The sequence below is a fragment of the Oncorhynchus mykiss genome, chromosome 27, assembly GCF_057628025.1.
Source record: "Oncorhynchus mykiss isolate SJ-2025 chromosome 27, ASM5762802v1, whole genome shotgun sequence".
In the NCBI taxonomy this organism is placed as follows: Eukaryota; Metazoa; Chordata; class Actinopteri; order Salmoniformes; family Salmonidae; genus Oncorhynchus; species Oncorhynchus mykiss.
The window spans coordinates 30,674,153-30,692,321 of NC_143048.1; the positions used below are offsets into that span (position 1 = coordinate 30,674,153).

At 42.1% G+C, this 18,169-nt stretch overlaps 1 protein-coding gene across 8 annotated transcripts in view; it reads right to left on the reverse strand.

The window, feature by feature from the left end:
* Positions 1 to 595: 595 nt before the first annotated feature.
* The window catches only part of LOC110507923 (eukaryotic translation initiation factor 4 gamma 1), a 71,402-nt gene continuing 53,828 nt past the window's right edge, over positions 596 to 18,169 (reverse strand). For all 8 annotated transcript variants that reach the window (XM_090223858.1, XM_090223857.1, XM_090223856.1 and 5 more), the window contains 13 exons: positions 13,497 to 13,793; positions 13,005 to 13,128; positions 12,795 to 12,912; positions 11,233 to 11,492; positions 10,889 to 11,010; positions 10,486 to 10,658; positions 10,185 to 10,310; positions 9,989 to 10,070; positions 9,738 to 9,836; positions 7,991 to 8,134; positions 5,400 to 5,481; positions 4,917 to 5,057; positions 596 to 2,023 (listed from right to left, as the gene is read on the reverse strand). In XM_090223858.1, the coding sequence (XP_090079984.1) occupies positions 1,836 to 2,023; positions 4,917 to 5,057; positions 5,400 to 5,481; positions 7,991 to 8,134; positions 9,738 to 9,836; positions 9,989 to 10,070; positions 10,185 to 10,310; positions 10,486 to 10,658; positions 10,889 to 11,010; positions 11,233 to 11,492; positions 12,795 to 12,912; positions 13,005 to 13,128; positions 13,497 to 13,793 (1,956 nt within the window). In that variant the 3' untranslated portion in view covers positions 596 to 1,835. The remainder of the gene's footprint in view (positions 2,024 to 4,916; positions 5,058 to 5,399; positions 5,482 to 7,990; positions 8,135 to 9,737; positions 9,837 to 9,988; positions 10,071 to 10,184; positions 10,311 to 10,485; positions 10,659 to 10,888; positions 11,011 to 11,232; positions 11,493 to 12,794; positions 12,913 to 13,004; positions 13,129 to 13,496; positions 13,794 to 18,169) is intronic.

An 18,169-nucleotide genomic window follows, 5' to 3' on the forward strand; every position in this document is an offset into this window, starting at 1 on the left:
GTACTCCTCACAGTCAAACAGAATACAAAAGTGGAAAGGAGCCTGATTTGTGATAAAATGGAGATCAAAGTGTGGTAAACCCATATAAGTAGTGAGGGCTAAGATGAGGAGTGCTCAGAGTGCACATAAAAAGGGAATAGGTTAAGAGTTCAGGGGACCTGAAACACGTCGCTACTACCATCACAAACCTGTTACAGAGGTCAGACTATACAAATCTGTTGTGTAGGATTAAGGTCCAGTCACCTCTTCCACCCCTGATCTACACAGATGGAACTTCTGCACAAAAGAGAACAGTCAGAACATAACTCTGCAGATGGGAGAACTTTAGAAGCAGAGACAATGAAAACACACAAATGCAATTTCTCAGCGGCGGAGCCCCATAGCCATGTTCTGGTTGGGTGAGACTGACACAATGCCCAGTCGGCTTCCTCATTCCACAGGACAATTAAGTAGAGTAAAGGCTTTCAGTTTCTTTGTGTGGGACAACAGAGAGGACATGGTGGGGAGAAAAAGTTTAAAATCTGACATTACTGTGAAACTACATGTAGGCTGTCAGTCCTCCGCTCTGGATAAAAATCAATATATTAAAATGGTGTCTTATTTGCAATGTTCTTTATTATCTTTTCCAGTTTTAGATATGAAAAGAGGCATTCATTTTCTTAATTAAATACTTCATAAAGTAAAGCAAAAAAGTATTTACAAAATATTCAATTAAATTGTAATCAATGACTTCAGGTGGATCATTACAAGCACCTGTTAGCTGAGGAGAGAAAAATATAAATACAGAGAACTGCCACTTTGTTTCAGAAAACAAATACATGGCATAACATTAGAATTTTTATTTTTGAAAAACAAAAAAGCAATATATTACAGAACTCTCCTGAAATGCATTTCCACTAAACGGAAGCAGAAAAAGCCTTAGGAAACGTACTGTGAATGTAATTTTATACTCTTTTGAAATTGCTTCTTTAAAGATGATTTATATATAGACCTTTCAAGTTTGAATTATGATTTTCTCTTTTTAAAAATCCACATCGTTGCAAGCCCGTTCTCCCTTTCCAGACCCACAGTTTTTGGAAGTGTAGGAAAAAAGTAACACGGGACAAATTGGGGTTGGCGAGCATGGCCATAAGGAAGCATTGTGACCCCCAGCAGCAAAAGGTCATTGTCCATTGCCCCACTGTCCCTCTCCACCAGACAGGAAGTCCACAGGAGTCTCAAAGACTCCACACTGTAATGTTCAAAGAAAGCGAGCTCCAGCATGTCCACTTTTCTTTATCTAAAAAAAAGAAACACTTCAATCATCCTAAACTCAAAAAGAAAGAGCTAAATCACTGACAGTCGTGTAGAATCATACATTCAACATGATGGCCATCATGTCTCATTCAACAGGATATATGATGTAATCAAAAATATATATATGAGCAGCCTTTATTAGTTCGGTCTGTTGGGGATTTAATTTGTTGTTTTGCTAAACATCATGAATAGTGTTGCTACGGCAACATGACGCCTTTAAAACAAGGGATAAAACCTCAAAACACTGAAGGAAACAGCCACCCCTACAGCTTGTTGTAACACATATCGCTCTCGCAATTACTTTCTCAATTTAGTTCAAAGACATTCGGCAGCGCAAAATAAACAAAAGTGAAGAAAATAAAACGATTGCATGTTCAATCCGTAGTAGAATCTCCTCGCTGATTTTTTCCTCTTTTCCTTTTAACGCTGAAGGATTTAGTTGATTCTAACAGCCCCGTGTTCCTGAATCATCATCAACAGGATGTTATTTTTCCTCCTCCAGGTCTTCCCAGAGTTCAGGGGGCGCTGGTGAGCAGGTCCTAGCTGTTGTTGTCAGACTCCTCGTCCTCGGCCTCACGGAGCCAGGTGAAGAAGGCGGTGACGGACTTCAGGGCCACACCCTTACCCTGCATCTCTGCGGGGTCCTTGCTGGACTCCCACTTGTTGAAGGCCTCCTCTTTGATCACGTCCTCATCGTACAGCGTGTCAAAGAACATCCGCAGCAGGTCTACAAGAAAGGAGGAAGAGAGCATGTCAATAATGTAAGCAGAGGGAGACAGGATTTCAATACACAATGTGCACAAAAATAACATCTAGGATACAAATTGGTCAACCACACCCCTCGGTCAAATAACCCCTATGGGAAAAAAGAGACAAAGGCTAACATTATGAGACAAACACAGGACAAATCTGAGTCTTCAGCATGTTAACAAAAAAACAAAAAAAACGGGATGCACGATATATCGGTGAATATCTCAGAATCGACCGATATTAGCTAAAAATCGTTTTTTTTTGGTAGCCAAATGTGATGTACAAAACGGAGCTATTTCTAATACACAAAGAATATTTTTGGAAAAACTGAGCATCTGCTATCTAACTGAGAGTCTCCTCATTGAAAACATCTGAAGTTCTTCAAAGATAAATTATTTTATTTGAAGGCTTTTATGTTTTTGTTGAAATGTTGCGTGCTGGATGCTAACGCTAATGCTAACGCTAAATGCTAACGCTAAATGCTAACGCTAAATGCTAACGCTAGCTAGCTACTTTTACACAAATGATTGTTTTCCTATGGTTGAGAAGCATATTTTGAAAATCTGAGATGACAGTGTTGTTTACAAAAGGCTAAGCTTGAGAGATGGCATATTTATTTCATTTGCGATTTTCATGAATAGTTAACGTTGTGTTATGCTAATGAGCTTGCTGATAGATTTACACAATCCTGGATACAGGGGTTTTTTCATAGCTAAACGTGACGCAGAAAACGGAGCGATTTGTCCTAAACAAATAATCTTTCAGGAAAAACTGAACATTTGCTATCTGAGAGTCTCCTCATTGAAAACATCTGAAGTTCTTCAAAGGTAAATTATTTTATTTGAATGCTTTTCTGTTTTTTTGTGTAAATGTTGCCAGCTGAATGCTAATGCTAAATGCTACGCTAAATGCTACGCTAGCCATCAATACTGTTACACAAATGCTTGTTTTGCAATGGTTGAGAAGCATATTTTGAAAATCTGAGATGACAGTGTTGTTAACAAAAGGCTAAGCTTGAGAGCTAGCATATTTATTTCATTTCATTTGCGATTTTCATGAATAGTTAACGTTGCGTTATGGTAATGAGCTTGAGTCTGTATTCACGATCCCGGATCCGGGATGGGGAGATCAGAAAGGTTAAAGCCAAGATAATGGAATTCATTGCCCTTGATAATCAACCGTTCTCTGTCGTGGGTGATGTTGGCTTTCGTCGACTGGTTGAGCACCGGTACGCACTACCAAGTGCGCTATTTTTCAGATGTTGCCCTACTGGAGTTACACAGTAATAGCGTCACTATTAGCTTCACCACATACATACTTTGGAACTCTGTTTGGGTCTTTGCGTGTTAAAAGTAGCACTGTCAAAGCTGTACAAAAAAGTCTGCAAATAAGCAAACAACGGCCACAAACGACGTGTTTACAATACCGCGTCGGTAATAAAGCATCATTTGTTTGACTGCAACTTCTGGGGTAGCTAGCTTTAGCTTGGTACCTAGCTAGCACCAAAACAACCAGCATGAAAACAATGACCTGTAGAAACTGCAGTCATTTTCATTATTCTTAGCAATGATTTAGGAATCCTTGTGGGTAAGTATTAGCTAGGTTGCCACTTGTTGTTTGCCTGTTGAAATTCAACTTCAGTTCATGAAAATAAATAGCTAGCCAGCTACTTAACCCTGTTGCCCAAAGCTAATGTAATAAGTAGCCAGTTAGCTTCATCTGGCTAGTGAGGCTCACAAACTGGGGGTATGTGTTGTGAAGCTAGCCACAATAAGGATTAGGCACAATAGTGGAATTTGCTGTTTGCCTTCAAAATAAAAGTGTATCATTGACAGTAATACAAAATACAAATAGTAGAATTATGCCATACTTTTATTTTGAAGGCTAACCGCAAAGTCCACTATTGTGGCGAATCCTTATTGTGGCTAGCTTCACATAGATGGGTCCGACCATCATTAATCAAATAAGAACTGTCTTATGAATTAGGGTTATTTTAGATGATGACACCTAGTTGTCGTCATTTTTGGGGAAGAACATTGTTTGCATCCATGAGCTAGCTCGCCTTAAAAAAAAAAACAGCCCTGTAGGTGTGTGAGACAACTTTACCAGCATCATAGCATACGTATCGATGAATTGTTGTGACATGAAATACGTGTGCGCGTAATCTATGTGTAATAACCGTGTAAAAAATGTATGAACGCGTTAAATTATTATGTGACGTGCAGTCATATTCAGGTCCTGATTGGTCAAATAGTGTTATTTGAAGTGTATCTTTTTTTGACACGCAAACGGCGTTCCATAGAAATCCTGGTTGACAGTGACAGGACTGAACAAATGAACAACGAAACAGCCCTGCAAGTAAGTGACTGAAATAGGTTTGATTATGTTTTACTGGCAATGGGGACACAGGTAAATGTCAACAAAATAACTTTTTGATCAGTGTGGTGTGTGTGTGTGTGTGTGCGCGTGTGTGTAACCTTTATTTAACTAGTCAAGTCAGGTAAGAACAAATGTTTACTTACAATGACGGCCTGGACGACGCTGGGCCACTTGTGCGCCGCCCTATGGGACTCCCAATCACGGCTGGATGTGATACAGCCTGGATTCGAACCAGGGACTGTAATGACACCTCTTGCACTGAGATGCAGTGCCTTAGACTACTGCGTTCATTGTGTGTTAACTATTTAACTGTACTAGAGTGCTTAAAAGGCCAGTAAAATTTTCAATATTGGTACTGTTTTTTTTGGGGCAAGGAAAATATCGGTATCAGTCAAAAATGTAATATCGGGTGCATTACAAAAAAAATGCCAGACTTGACACATAGGGAAACAGAGAGGAAAGTGACTGAAGTCATTCTGTATCTCACTCACTGGCAGGCTGCTCCATCTCCACCATGAGGGCCTGCAAGGCGTAGAGAGCCTGCAGCTCCTTCTGCTCATCCTTCAGGTACTTGTGGAGCAGCTTGGCCCTCCGGGTGATCACCTTCGCATCCAACTTGTAAGGGTTCTCACCTGCAGGCAACGGGGGAGGGGTCAAAAACTGCCTTTTGGTATTTTTTACATTAGTCCACTATTGATACAGTCCCAAAATGTTTTGCATGTCAGCAGTCATGTTTTCAAGATATTGGACTTTCAAGAAGCAAAGTGTCACCAGCCACATTATCATGATTACTTTTGGAGTGATCTGAGCCATAATGTGTTGGCTCGGATATATTATTTCTACATTGTCCGTTCCAGCACGGTTAAAGCAACCATGCATCGGTACAGAGCTGCTAAGTTCAGTGAAAAGAGTATTAGAGTGCAGGTTTGTCCTGATACAGTGTTGGATTGACAGGTAAAGGTAGGGTAACTCACAGATGATGGCTGACTGGCAGATGGATGTCATGACTGCTCTGACAAACATGTTGGAGGACATCTGCGTCTCGTCCAGGTTAGCCTAAAGAGGGGAGGCACAGTCACAACACATATCAGTGGGATTGAGCAGTGAGATATACAACAAGGACCAATAGGACTAATGGGAATATATATACAGTGCATTCAGAAAGTATTCAGACCCCTTTCCGTTGTGTGTGTGTATGTATGTGTGTGTGTATATATATATATATAATACCCCATAACGACGAAGCAAAAACAGAAATACCTTATTTACATAAGTATTCAGACCTTTGCTATGAGACTCAAATTGAGCTCAGGTGCATCCCGTTTCCATTGATCATCCTTGAGATGTTTCTACAACTTGATTTGAGTCCAACTGTGGTAAATTCAATTGACGGGACATGATTTGGAAAGGCACACACCTGTCTATATAAGGTCCCACAGCAAAATCCAAGCCATGAGGTCGAAGGAATTGTCCATTGTGTCGAGGCACAGATCTGGAAGTTTACCAAAACGTTTCTGCAGCATTGATTACTCCCCAAGAACACAATGGCCTCCATCATTCTTAAATGGAAGAAGTTTGGAACCACCAAGACTCGAACGTCTCTGGATAGACCCCAGATAGCTGAGCAGCGACACTCCCCATCCAACCTGACAGAGCACTGAGAGGATCTGCAGAGAAGAATGGGAGAAACTTCCCAAATACGTGTGTGCTAAGCTTGTAGCGTCATACCCAAAAAGACTTGAGGCTGTAATCGCTGCCAAAGGTGCTTAATACTTACAGTACCAGTCAAAAGTTTGGACACACCGACTCATTCAAGGGTTTTTCTATATTTTTAAGGAAAATAGTTTTTGAATAATAGTGAAGACATTAAAACTATGAAATAACACACGTGGAATCATGTAGTAATAAAAAAAAAAGTATTTTTATATATTTTATATTTGAGATATATTTGAGATTCTTCAAAGTAGCCACCCATTGCCTTGACAGCTTTGCACATGCTAGGCATTCTCTCAACCAGCTTCATCTGGAATGCTTTTCCAACAGTCTTGAAGGAGTCCCACATATGCTGAGCACTTGTTGGCTGCTTTTCCTTCACTCCGCGGCCCAACTCATCCCAAATCATCTCAATTGGGTTAAATTCAGGGGATGGTGGAGGCCAGGTCATCTGATGCAGCACTCCATCACTCTCCTTCTTGGTCAAATAGCCCTTACACAGCCTGGAGGTGTGTTGGGTCATTGTCCTGTTGAAAAACAAATGGTAGTCCCACCAAGCAGAATCCAGATGGGATTGAGTATCGCTGCAGAGTCCTGTGGTAGCCATGCTGGTTAAGTGTGCCTTGAATTCGAAATAAATCACTGTGTGTCATCAGTAAAGCACCATCACACCTCCTCCTACATGCTTCACGATGGGAACCACACATGCTGAGATCATCTGTTCACCTACTCCATGTCTCACAAAGGCAGAGGTAAATCTGGTTTTCCTTTCCTGTGGCGGTCATCACGAGAGACAGTTAACTGTAATGAACTTATCCTCTACAGCAGAGGTAACGCTGGGTCTTTCCTGTGGCGGTCATCACGAGAGACAGTTAACTGTAATGAACTTATCCTCTACAGCAGAGGTAACGCTGGGTCTTTCCTGTGGCGGTCATCACGAGAGACAGTTAACTGTAATGAGCTTATCCTCTACAGCAGAGGTAACGCTGGGTCTTTCCTGTGGCGGTCATCACGAGAGACAGTTAACTGTAATGAGCTTATCCTCTACAGCAGAGGTAACGCTGGGTCTTTCCTGTGGCGGTCATCACGAGAACAAGATGGTTTATGCGACTGCACTTGAAGAAACATAGACATTTCTTGACATTTTCCGTATTGACTGACCTTCATGTCTTAAAGTAATGATGGACTGTCGTTTCTCTTTGCTTATTTGAGCTGTTCTTGACATAATATGGACTTGGTCGTTTACCAAATAGGGCTGATTGGCTCAAACGCATTAAGTAAAGAAAGAAATTCCACCAAGTAGCTTTTAAAAAGGAACACCTGTTAATGTAAATGCATTCCAGGTGACTACCTCATGAAGCTGGGAAAGAGAATGCAAAGAGTGTGCAAAGCTTTCATAATGGCAAAGGATGGCTACTTTGAAGAATCTCAAATATAAAATACATTATCATTTGTTCAACACTTTTTTGCTTACTACATGATTCCATATCTGTTATTTCATAGTTTTGATGTTTTCACTATTATTCTACAATGTAGAAAATAGTAAAAAAAGATATTAAAAAAACTTGAATGAGTCGGTGTGTCCAAACCTTTGACTGGTACTGTATGTAAAAGTGATATTGAATACATTTTACATTGAATGTGCAACAAATATTTATGTTCTTTGTCATTACGGGGTATTGTGTGTAGATTGAGGGGGCAAACTATTTAATACATTTTAGAATAAGGTTGTAACGTAACAAAATGTGGAAAAAATCCAGGGGTCTGAATACTTTCCGAATGCACTGTTAACAATAGCAAACCGAAATATTAATTGGGTGAGTGGACACACTCTCCCTCTCACACGTCATACCTCGACCCAATCATAGATCCTCTGGTTGTCAGCCTTGTCCTGTATGAGTCTGTCCAGCTGTTTGTTCAGCTCCTCTGAGCTCAGCTCTTTCTTTCTGCTCTTCTCTGTCTCATCATCTCCTCCTCCCAGGGTGAACTCCACATTCTGCATTCAGAGGGAACACACAGCAAGAGAGTGAAACTTCCCATCATTACTGTTAAGGGCTTTCCAGACAGGAAGGGATGAGGCGGAAAGTTTGCCAAAATAGAGCAGATTCCCATTTTCTCTGCTTCGGCTGAGTAGCACCGCAGAACGCTCCGCCTAGGATAATGTCGCTTGCCTAGCTCCATTGAAAATCAACGGGCAACTCTGCTGCCGCTTCCTGTCTGGAAAGCCCTTAAAACTTCTTAAGACTAGGGGGCACTATTTTCACATACGGATAAAAAGTGTGCCCAAAGTAAACTCAGGCCCAGAAGCTAGGATATGCATATAGATTGGTAGATTAGGATAGAAAACACGAAGGTTTTTAAAACTTAAAATTATATCTGTGAGTATAACATAACTTATTTGGCAGGCAAAACCCCGAGGACAAACCATCCAGGAAAATAATTGTTTGAGGTCACTTTCTTTTCAATGGGTTTTCTATGGGGATCTAGATTTCTAAGGCCCTTACTTGCAGTTCCTATCGCTTCCACTAGATGTCAACAGTCTTTAGAAATTGGTTGATGTTTTTCCTTTGAGAAATGAAGAAGTAGGGCTGTTCAGAACGAGGGTCGAGTCTAGTGTACTGTTGTGGTTGGGGCGGCCGACCTGAAAGCCCGCTCCACTCTGTTTTCGTTCGGTATTGAACACAGTTTATCCCGTCTTAAATTTTTATAGATGATTTATATTTAAAAATACCTAAAGTTGGATTAGGAAAGTTGTTTGGATCAAGTTTACAGATAACTATATTAGATACTTTGTAGTCATGTTGCGCGAGTTGGAACCGTTGTTTTTCTGGATCAAACGTGCCAAATAAATTGACATTTTGGAAATATAACGACAGAATTTATCGAACAAAAGGACCATTTGTGATGTTTAATGGACATATTGGAGTGCCAACAGAAGATCTTCAAAGGTAAGGCATGAATTATATCGTTATTTCTGACTTGGCGGGTTGAAAAGTGATTTTCATGTGTTTGTTTGATGGGGTGCTGTCCTCAGATAATAGCATGGTTAGCTTTCACCGTAAAGCCTTTTTGAAATCGGACACTGTGGCTGGATTAACAAGAAGTACATCTTTAAACCGATGTATAACACTTGTATGAGTTATGCTATTTCACTGGGTGTTGTCAAATCGGATTGGCGCGAGAATGGATCACTAAGAAGTTAGAGCACCTTGGGACAACTGTTGATGCAAGTAAAGCTATATAAACACAATTGATTGCAATTTGATAGATTGATATAAAGGTAGCCTCAGCGATATGAGGTAGATGCAAAGTAAACAGCAGTGGGTCAATTTCCACAACTAAAGTGTGAGGCTCAACCTCAGCTGTTTTGGTCCCCTGGCTGTAAGAGCGTGAAGCGAATCCGTGCACATGCACAAATACTGTGACTGTATCTTGCTTATCTCGATATCTGCAGTGCTGCTCGTGGCAAAGTAATTTAGCTGAGTCCACCTTCAATAATTGACTATTATTTCATATTTGTCTCTTAGCTCAAAAAGGGGCAATACTATATAGTGAATCTGCTTTCAACCCCTACAGGGTCATGACCTCCGACCTCTTACCTTTTCTGTCACAAACTTGTTGACGTCCTCGTCCTCAGGCAGAAAGTCTTTCCAGCTAAGCCCCGCCTCCCTCCACATGGCGCCTGCCTTTTTATGGCTCTGAGGTGGCAGATACAGGTGGTTCCATTAAAAACACTTTGGATCCACAAACACGACATTTGCATAGAATTCAAACATCAAAAGGTCTTCTAGACAGATATGAAAACATAAAGCACTATCTCCTTCACAGGTTGGGTAGAGAGAGAACATACCATTCCTTTGCAGAGTAAGGTGAGGATCTGGACCAGCAGAACTCCAGCCATCCCCTGTGGAACCAGGGGCTTGGATATCTCCCTACAGGGTCATAGGTCAAAAAAGGGTCAGTAAGTCACATCTTAATATAGAGGATACTGAGTGATTAAATAGAGTTATTATTATTAGAGGCCTAGAATGAAGCATGGGACTGACTTGAAGAGCTGTCCCATGGGGATGCCTCCTTCGTGAAGCATAGGGGTGATAAGCTCAGCCAGGTAGAGCCAGATGTGGGGGACGTCTATGGCCATGTCCTCCGCCACCTCCAGTATCTCTTGAAGCCTATTGACACACACCAAATCACTCAGATTTATCAGATAGACTATCTAGAAAAGAAAAAGGTCAATATACTAGTGATCCACTATAACCTTTTCCACATATTCAATGTTTCACAACTCATTTGTGTATAGTGCTGTTCCACGGGCAGAAAACACAAACTCTCTCTGAGGTGACTGACCCTCTGTAGTACTGCTCTTTGGGCAGGGTCCCTGCCTTGTACAGCTGGTGCAGCAGCAGGCCCATGCGTTCTCTGACGATGGGGCTGCGCTCCAGAGTGGACTCTAGACCACTCCGTACAAACACAAAGAGCAGCGGGGTGCTGTTCATCTCCACTACACACTGCAGCGCCTCCTACAGCGCAGGAGGGGAAACAGGATTCAAAGGTTAGTTTTAGTCCTCTAAAGTAGGGCAGTGTTTCAATAATAAAACATCAAAATAACCTGTTTTGTTGTACATCATTTACATGGAAAGCCATTTTTAATTACCACCATGTGGCCAACTAGCTACAGTATGTATCATATCTGTGTGTGGTTGATATGTAGGTCTCTCCAATAATCTGCACGGGTATAAGTGTGATGTACCTTCATGTCGTTGATGTGTAGGTACTCCTCTATGATAGCTGTGGACTTCTTTTCCAGCATTTCTTCACTCAAGGCAGGTTTGTTCTGGGCAGGAGGGGGGGTCAGAGCAGCTTCACTCTTCACTGTGGCCCAAACAGAGAGAGAAAGTCACATACAAATGTCTCCCTGAGAAATCCTTGCCTTTAAAAACATTGCAAATTCCCCGTAAAGGTCCCTGAATTGGTTAACATAGCACCAACTATGTTAACTGCCTTTCCCCATCCCTTTAAAACTCCTGGTCACTCCTGCCAGCAGTACCGTAAAGCCTGACAGAAAGTATGCTGTGTGTATTCTTTGTTTCGTACCATTGTCTTTGCTCCTGGCTCGGTCTCTGCTGCTCCGGTCATCGGTCATGCTGGCTACACGGCGTACAGGATCAGCAGGGGAGCGGTGCTCCCTCTCTCTGCTGTGCTCCTCCGTCTCCCTGCTAAAGCTCCGCTTGGTGACCGGGGGCCGGTTCCTGTCCCGGTCGTCTCGCCGGTCATCCCGCCTGTCGAAGCGGTCGTTGCTGCCACGGTCATGACGCTCAAATCTGTCGCTGCCACGGTCCCGGCTCGAGCTGTTCCTGTTTGTGTATATGGGAAGGGGGTGGGGGTAGATGCAAAGAGTCACAAGATGACCTTAATTAATCTGAACCAATCATAAACATTCTGCCCTGTGGTAGCAGTGATGTTCCATATTCAAACCAGTGCCTTTGGATAATATTAAGACCCCTTGACTTTTTCCACATTTTGTTACATTACAGCCTTATTCTAAAGTTTATTTAATTGTTGTTTTTTCATCCAACTACACACAATACCCCATAATGATGAAGCAAAAACAGTTCAGAAATGTTTGCTAATTTATTAAAAATATAAAAAACTGAAATATCACATTTACACAAGCATTCAGAACCTTTACTCAGTACTTTGTTAAAGCACCTTTGGCAGCCTCGCGTCTACTTGGGTATGACGCTACAAGCTGGCACACCTGTATTTTGGGATTTTCTCCCATTCTTCTCTCAGATCCTCTCAAGATCTTTCAGGTTCGATGGGGAGCGTTGCTGCTCAGCTATCTTCAGGTCTCTCCAGAGATGTTCGATCGGGTTCAAGTCCGGGCTCTGGCTGGGCCACTCAAGGACAGTCAGAGACTTGTCTCGAAGCCACTCCCGCGTTGTCTTGGCTGTGTGCTTAGGGCCGTTGTCCTGTTGGAAGGTGAACCTTCATCCCAGTCTGTGGTGCTGAGCGCACTGGAGCAGGTTTTCATCAAGGATCTCTGTACTTTGTGCTCTGTTCATCTTTCCCTCGATCCTGACTAGTCTCCCAGTCCCTGCCACTGAAAAACATCCCCACAGCATGATGCTGCCACTACCATGCTTCACCGTAGGGATGGTGCCAGGTTTCCTCCAGACGTGACACTTGGCATTCAGCCCAAAGAGTTCAATCTTGGTTTCATCAGACCAGAAAATGTTGTTTCTCACGGTCTGAGAGTAGGTGCCTTTTGGCAAACTCCAAGCGGGCTGTCATGTGCCTTTTACTGATGAGTGGCTTCCGCCTAGCCACTACCATAAAGGCCTGATTGGTGATGTGCTGCAGAGATGGTTGTCCTTCTGGTAGGTTCTCATAGCAGAGAGTCTGAATACTTATGTAAAAAGGGTATTTCTGCTTTTTTATTTTTAATACATTTGCAAAAAAAATCATCTAAAAACCTGTTTTCGCTTAGTCATTATGGGGTATTTTGTGTAGATTATGAGGATGATTTATTTTAAATCAATTTTAGAATGTGGCTGTAACAAAATGTGGAAAAAGACAAGGGGTCTGAAGTCTTTCGGAAGGCACTATATGTAAAGGACAGATGTAGTCTTTTGTAACGTCCCAGTGCTGCTGACCTCTGAGGAACTCTTCTGTCCGAGTCATGTGAGGGCCCTGAGGAGGAGGGCTGCTGTGGCTGCAATGCTGAGAACCTGTTGAGGGTGCTGGTGGCAGGGCGGCCTCCTGACTCTGGGGCTATGAACACACAGAGAACACAAACACTGAATTTTTGAAGAGCCTAAGAGTAGATATTTCACAATGATGGTTGTACTGGTAAGAGGACTTACTGGCTTCACCAGCGGGTTTGGCTCCGGTGGTGCCTCCACTGCTGCCCTTGCCCCAGCTGCCCCACATGCCCTTACCCCCGAGCTGGGGCGCCAGCAGCTGGTTGTTGAAGTCCAAAGCCCCGGGCTGCAGAGAGAAGGAGAGGTTAGAAACATTACTGTTGAGGAAAGAAGACTTGCAGGATTGTTGGGGGCAAAACATCTTGAGATCTGAAAAAGGTCTGAAGTTTTGAGTTATATAAGTGAGGAGTCAGGAATAGTATGGTAATAACTCTAAATGGAGGTTAAAGGTTAATTGGTGTGTGCCAGACTACAGAGTGAGTGGGTTTGGTGTTTCAGTTGGGAATGGTAGGGCTGATAGAACTTTACAATGGGGTTGAAGGTTAAGGAGGTGGATGCTAGACTGCAAGTAGAGGGGGTTGGAGTATTTCAGTCCAAACTGAGTATGGGTCCACGGTACGTGGCTGAGAATCCACAGTATAATGTATCACTGACCTTAGTGATCTTGCTGAGTCGGCTGGTGTCGATGGGTCTGCTCTTGGTGGAGATGGGAACTGTGTTCCAGCCCTCGTCCTGGGGCTGACTCCTTTGGCCCGTCTGGGGGTGTTGGCCCCCGCGGCTTCCCTGATCTCTTCCTCCACCACCACGTCCTCCAACTCCTCCTCGGGTGTTCTGGTTGAGGAGTTGCTGCTGCACCTTGAGAACCTCCCTGTGCTCCTCCAGCTCAGCATCCTTGTGGATCTGGTCTATGGTCTTGGGGCCCTGCTCTCCTCTCCTGGGGACCCACGTGTTCTGGGAGGGGAGGCAGGGAGTGAGTTAGGGCTGTCCACGACTAAAAAAAATCTTGGTCGACAGAGACGTCCTGTTCTTTCGACCAATTGATTTTTCAATATATAGGCAGACACACCCTATGTGTTTGAATAAAATCAACTATATATGCACGGAGCTTGTCTGATGCTTTAGCACACTGTTTGATTAAATAATTAAGAGACAAATGAGACAAGAAAGAGCACGATGGTCACACAGTTACAACAAAATGACAGTGAGTGCCTGTGTGACTGGCGCACGTTGTCTCGCTCTCCTCCCTACTGTATTGAAAAGGCACCACAGCACAGGAAGTGTTTATTGGGCTGTCCATGCTGAAGTTGCTACATCATTTCAGCCATTTAGTTTCTTACTTGTTTCTGACTGAAAAGTTATGTTACCGAAATCCCTAATTTGTTTAGGAAAAACATTTCCTATTCCCTCAACCCTTGCTCGCTTTACGTAAAACATGTAAGCATCGCATGCATGTGACCAATAGGGCCTGACCTATAGCCCATAATAATCACATCAATATATTGGTTATAACAAACTCCAAACACAGTAACATGTGACAGCAAAATGGATGAGGAGGATGTGAAAAAGCAATGTGCAAATGTTTACTGGTTGTTCAGGAGGGAAAGGGGAAGTCAGATCTGTGGAAGACATTTGACTTAGTTGTGGAAACTACTGGAGATCTAGATAAAGAGTAGATATGGAAAAAGTATAGGGTATAGGAGCAAGCGTTGTGTGAGTAGTGTGTGCCAAACAGTTGCTGTTAAATGATTTTTTTTTAAAAACAATTTGGAAGTGTAAACACCAAATAAATAAGTGTACCAAAGAGTCTGTTCTAACGAGAAATAAAATATATAAAGCCTTGATTACAGCAGACTAAAAACAGTTGCATGCATTCGTGAATTGCAATGTATTTATTGTTTAGGCTAATTACGCAAAGCTCCCTTTGTTATTTAATTTTAAAACTAAAATGCTTGATTGCATTTTAAAGCATGAATGTCTCATATGCAATGTGATGGCATGAACAAATGAATAATTGATCGATTGATTGATACAGTAGCCCAAGTTAGTTACGGTTTTAAGACAAAACAGGACACGGTCTTAGGCCGACAGCTCGAAGGTAGTTACACAAGGATACTTATACAAAGCCTACTAATGATAACGACACAACTTATTATGATGATGATCATAATAACAATAAGGAGATCAAGAAAAATGAGGGTATACGAGTGAGAGCTGCGTGCATATTATGTGTGACAAACAGGTGGTGTTAGATCACAATATTATTTTTCTCCTGTTTGGAACAGTGTAAACACTAAATAAATTAGAAGTAATACCAGTCTGTTCTAACGGAAAAACAAATATAAAGCCTTCATTACAGCAGAGCAAAGCTTAAAAATGGCTTTATCCACCATTTTGCCGTTGCATTAAGCTTGGTGCTCATAGAATCAGTAGGCTATAAACAAACACTAACAGGCAACAGAAGCAGGGCCTGAGTTATTTCTGAAGATATAAATCATCCTTATATATATATATATATATATATATATATATATATATATATATATATATATATATATATATATATATATATATATATATATATATATAAAGCCAGGCACATTTAACAGTTAGGCTATTGATTATAGATCCAATTACGTTGGGGGTTTCCTCTCTGCTGAATTCTCTTAGACAATTAGGCTAAGGCAAAGGCTGTTTCGTTTCTGTTGCTGCTGCTTCCGCCAATGTTCTCAATCCCAATATGCCGGTCAACTTTGCTATTATGCAGATAGCAACATAGGGAAAGGCACCCATTCTAGGGCGCACTGAAGAGTACGTTTCATAACCGCGGGCAGCGACTGTATCCAACGAAGGATAAACCTCATGTTATAAAATAGATATTATTTCATTTTTACATACTCAATTTTATATCGTTTTTTTTTAAACATACTATAACCATATACAATTTTAGTATCACATGTCTCAGAGTGATGGACTGTGCCATTCCGTGGCCTCTGCAATGGATTAGTCCACTGAGACCGGAGTGAATCAGACCGGTGTCTTGCACACCCTGTAAAAAATGTATTGCGACTGCTCGACTAAAGAAATCTGGGTCGACCAAACAATGGACCAGTCGACTAAATGGGGTGAGCCCTAGAGTGAGAACAGTAATATTATCAACCAAACAATGGACCAGTCGACTAAATGGGGTGAGCCCTAGAGTGAGAACAGTAATATTATCAACCAAACAATGGACCAGTCGACTAAATGGGGTGAGCCCTAGAGTGAGAACAGTAATATTATCAACCAAACAATGGACCAGTCGACTAAATGGGGTGAGCCCTAGAGTGAGAACAGTAATATTATCAACCAAACAATGGACCAGTCGACTAAATGGGGTGAGCCCTAGAGTGAGAACAGTAATATTATCAACCAAACAATGGACCAGTCGACTAAATGGGGTGAGCCCTAGAGTGAGAACAGTAATATACTTTAACTGAGGATTGGAGTTAGATGGAAGAGTGTGGCGTACTCTTAACACTCCATATCTTTCCAGGCAAAGGTTTATTTAGTCAATAAACTAAGACATAAATGGGTGACAACCAGGCTATAGAAAGAGCGGGAGAGATGCCTTGCCCTAACTTGACACCGTTGTCAGCTTTTCCAGAGAATGGAAACTGAAACTAGAGTGTTTTCCCAGTAAACAGCAGGGGCCAGTGTGCTGACTGAGTGCAGCTGATCAGCTCTTGTGAAACATCCCGACTGCTGCTTTGGTAAGACACTTACTGGGGGTGGAACCATAGAGATCCTATAACGTAGTTATGTGGTGCACATGTTGGAACCCTGTCTGAACATGTAGGAAGCCTCCTCACACACACCTACATGATCTGTGTTGTACAGGGAGAAGACATTAGTGAGGATACAGGATCCAGTGTAACACCACATCACTGCTCTCCCCATACTGCGAGTCACTGTCGAACTGACACAAACACACAGACTCTGCAAACATTTTCTCAGAAAAGTCACTGGATACTAAACTAGTTCAAGTGGAACAGTCCAGCTTTTATTTTTTCTGGTAAACTGTATTACGGGAAACCATAGAGGCCTAGGCTACAGATCCATACCTGTATGTCCTTAGTAACTAGTCATTTTCAAATAAAGTAAGAAATGTCAGTTTGTGAATCACTGAAAACTTAGTGAATGGGGCATAGGCATGAGGCCACGTTATTCGGAAATACCCACGGGAGGTTTTTCAACACTGTCAATACCACAAACCATTTATTTGACATTATTTTTAATAATTTGAATATTTGTAGCTACTTAAGTAAATACCTGCAGTCAACTTGTGCAATTTAGGAGATAACGCGGACCTTGTTATTTCATTGCGAAGCTTTACCGGTAGTCTTGGGATTAACTGCAGCCCGCGACAGGTGATCTTGTTAAAGTATGGAATTCCCAACTAAATATCTTAGAACTATTAAGTTAACCGTCTAAAATGTGCTAAATGCTCTGCAGTTGTGTATTTGGTTTGCTAACTTAGTACCAAGTTATCTAGCTAAGTGGTTAGCTTCTTGCAATTAAGCTCCTCTTGGTAACAGCAGAGAATCCTTCCGTTTAATATTTATATTGCGTGTGCAGCAGACTAACATTTTTGAGTTACTTGTATAACTTTATGAGTGGGATGTCTGTCCTGCAAAGTTTGTCAAGAGACTGTATAAAATGTTTGCATGTGTTTGTTAGATTTTACATGTACTTGTTAGCATTGCTAACCTTTGGATTGAAAATAGTGCCCCTTGTGTTCAGCGCAGGTATTACCGAATATCCCAGTATGGCACTCGGTCATTATGAAGGTAGGACAATCTGGATACTGCCCAAGCCTACTAGGCATGGATAAGTAGTTTATGTGAACATCAAGGGACACATCCATTTGGAAGGGAGGTAAACATCTAGATGGTGAATGACATGGAGAGGAGAGAGTCGTTTACAGTGGCTTGGAGAGAAGGGATTGGCTGCAGGGTGCAGACTGACTCCAGTCTCAGTTTATGGCACCAAGGGCCCAGCTGGGGAGCCTCCCTGTATTAAAGATCTGACCTTGTCTCCCTCTGAGCCCACTTCAGAACCCTCGACACCCACACAGACTAGTGAGGGTGTCTATGGGCCAGTAAAACGCCAACACACAAAATAACACAACCCACTATTATACACTACACCTGCATGCATATAGAGGGCTTGTAAAGGACATGAGGGGTCAGAGGTGATTTGGGGTCATGGGTAAATTCAGAGGTAATGTGGGGTTAGGGGAGAATATTCTGTCTATGGTAGTTTGACCCATAGTGTTTACTGATATGCTT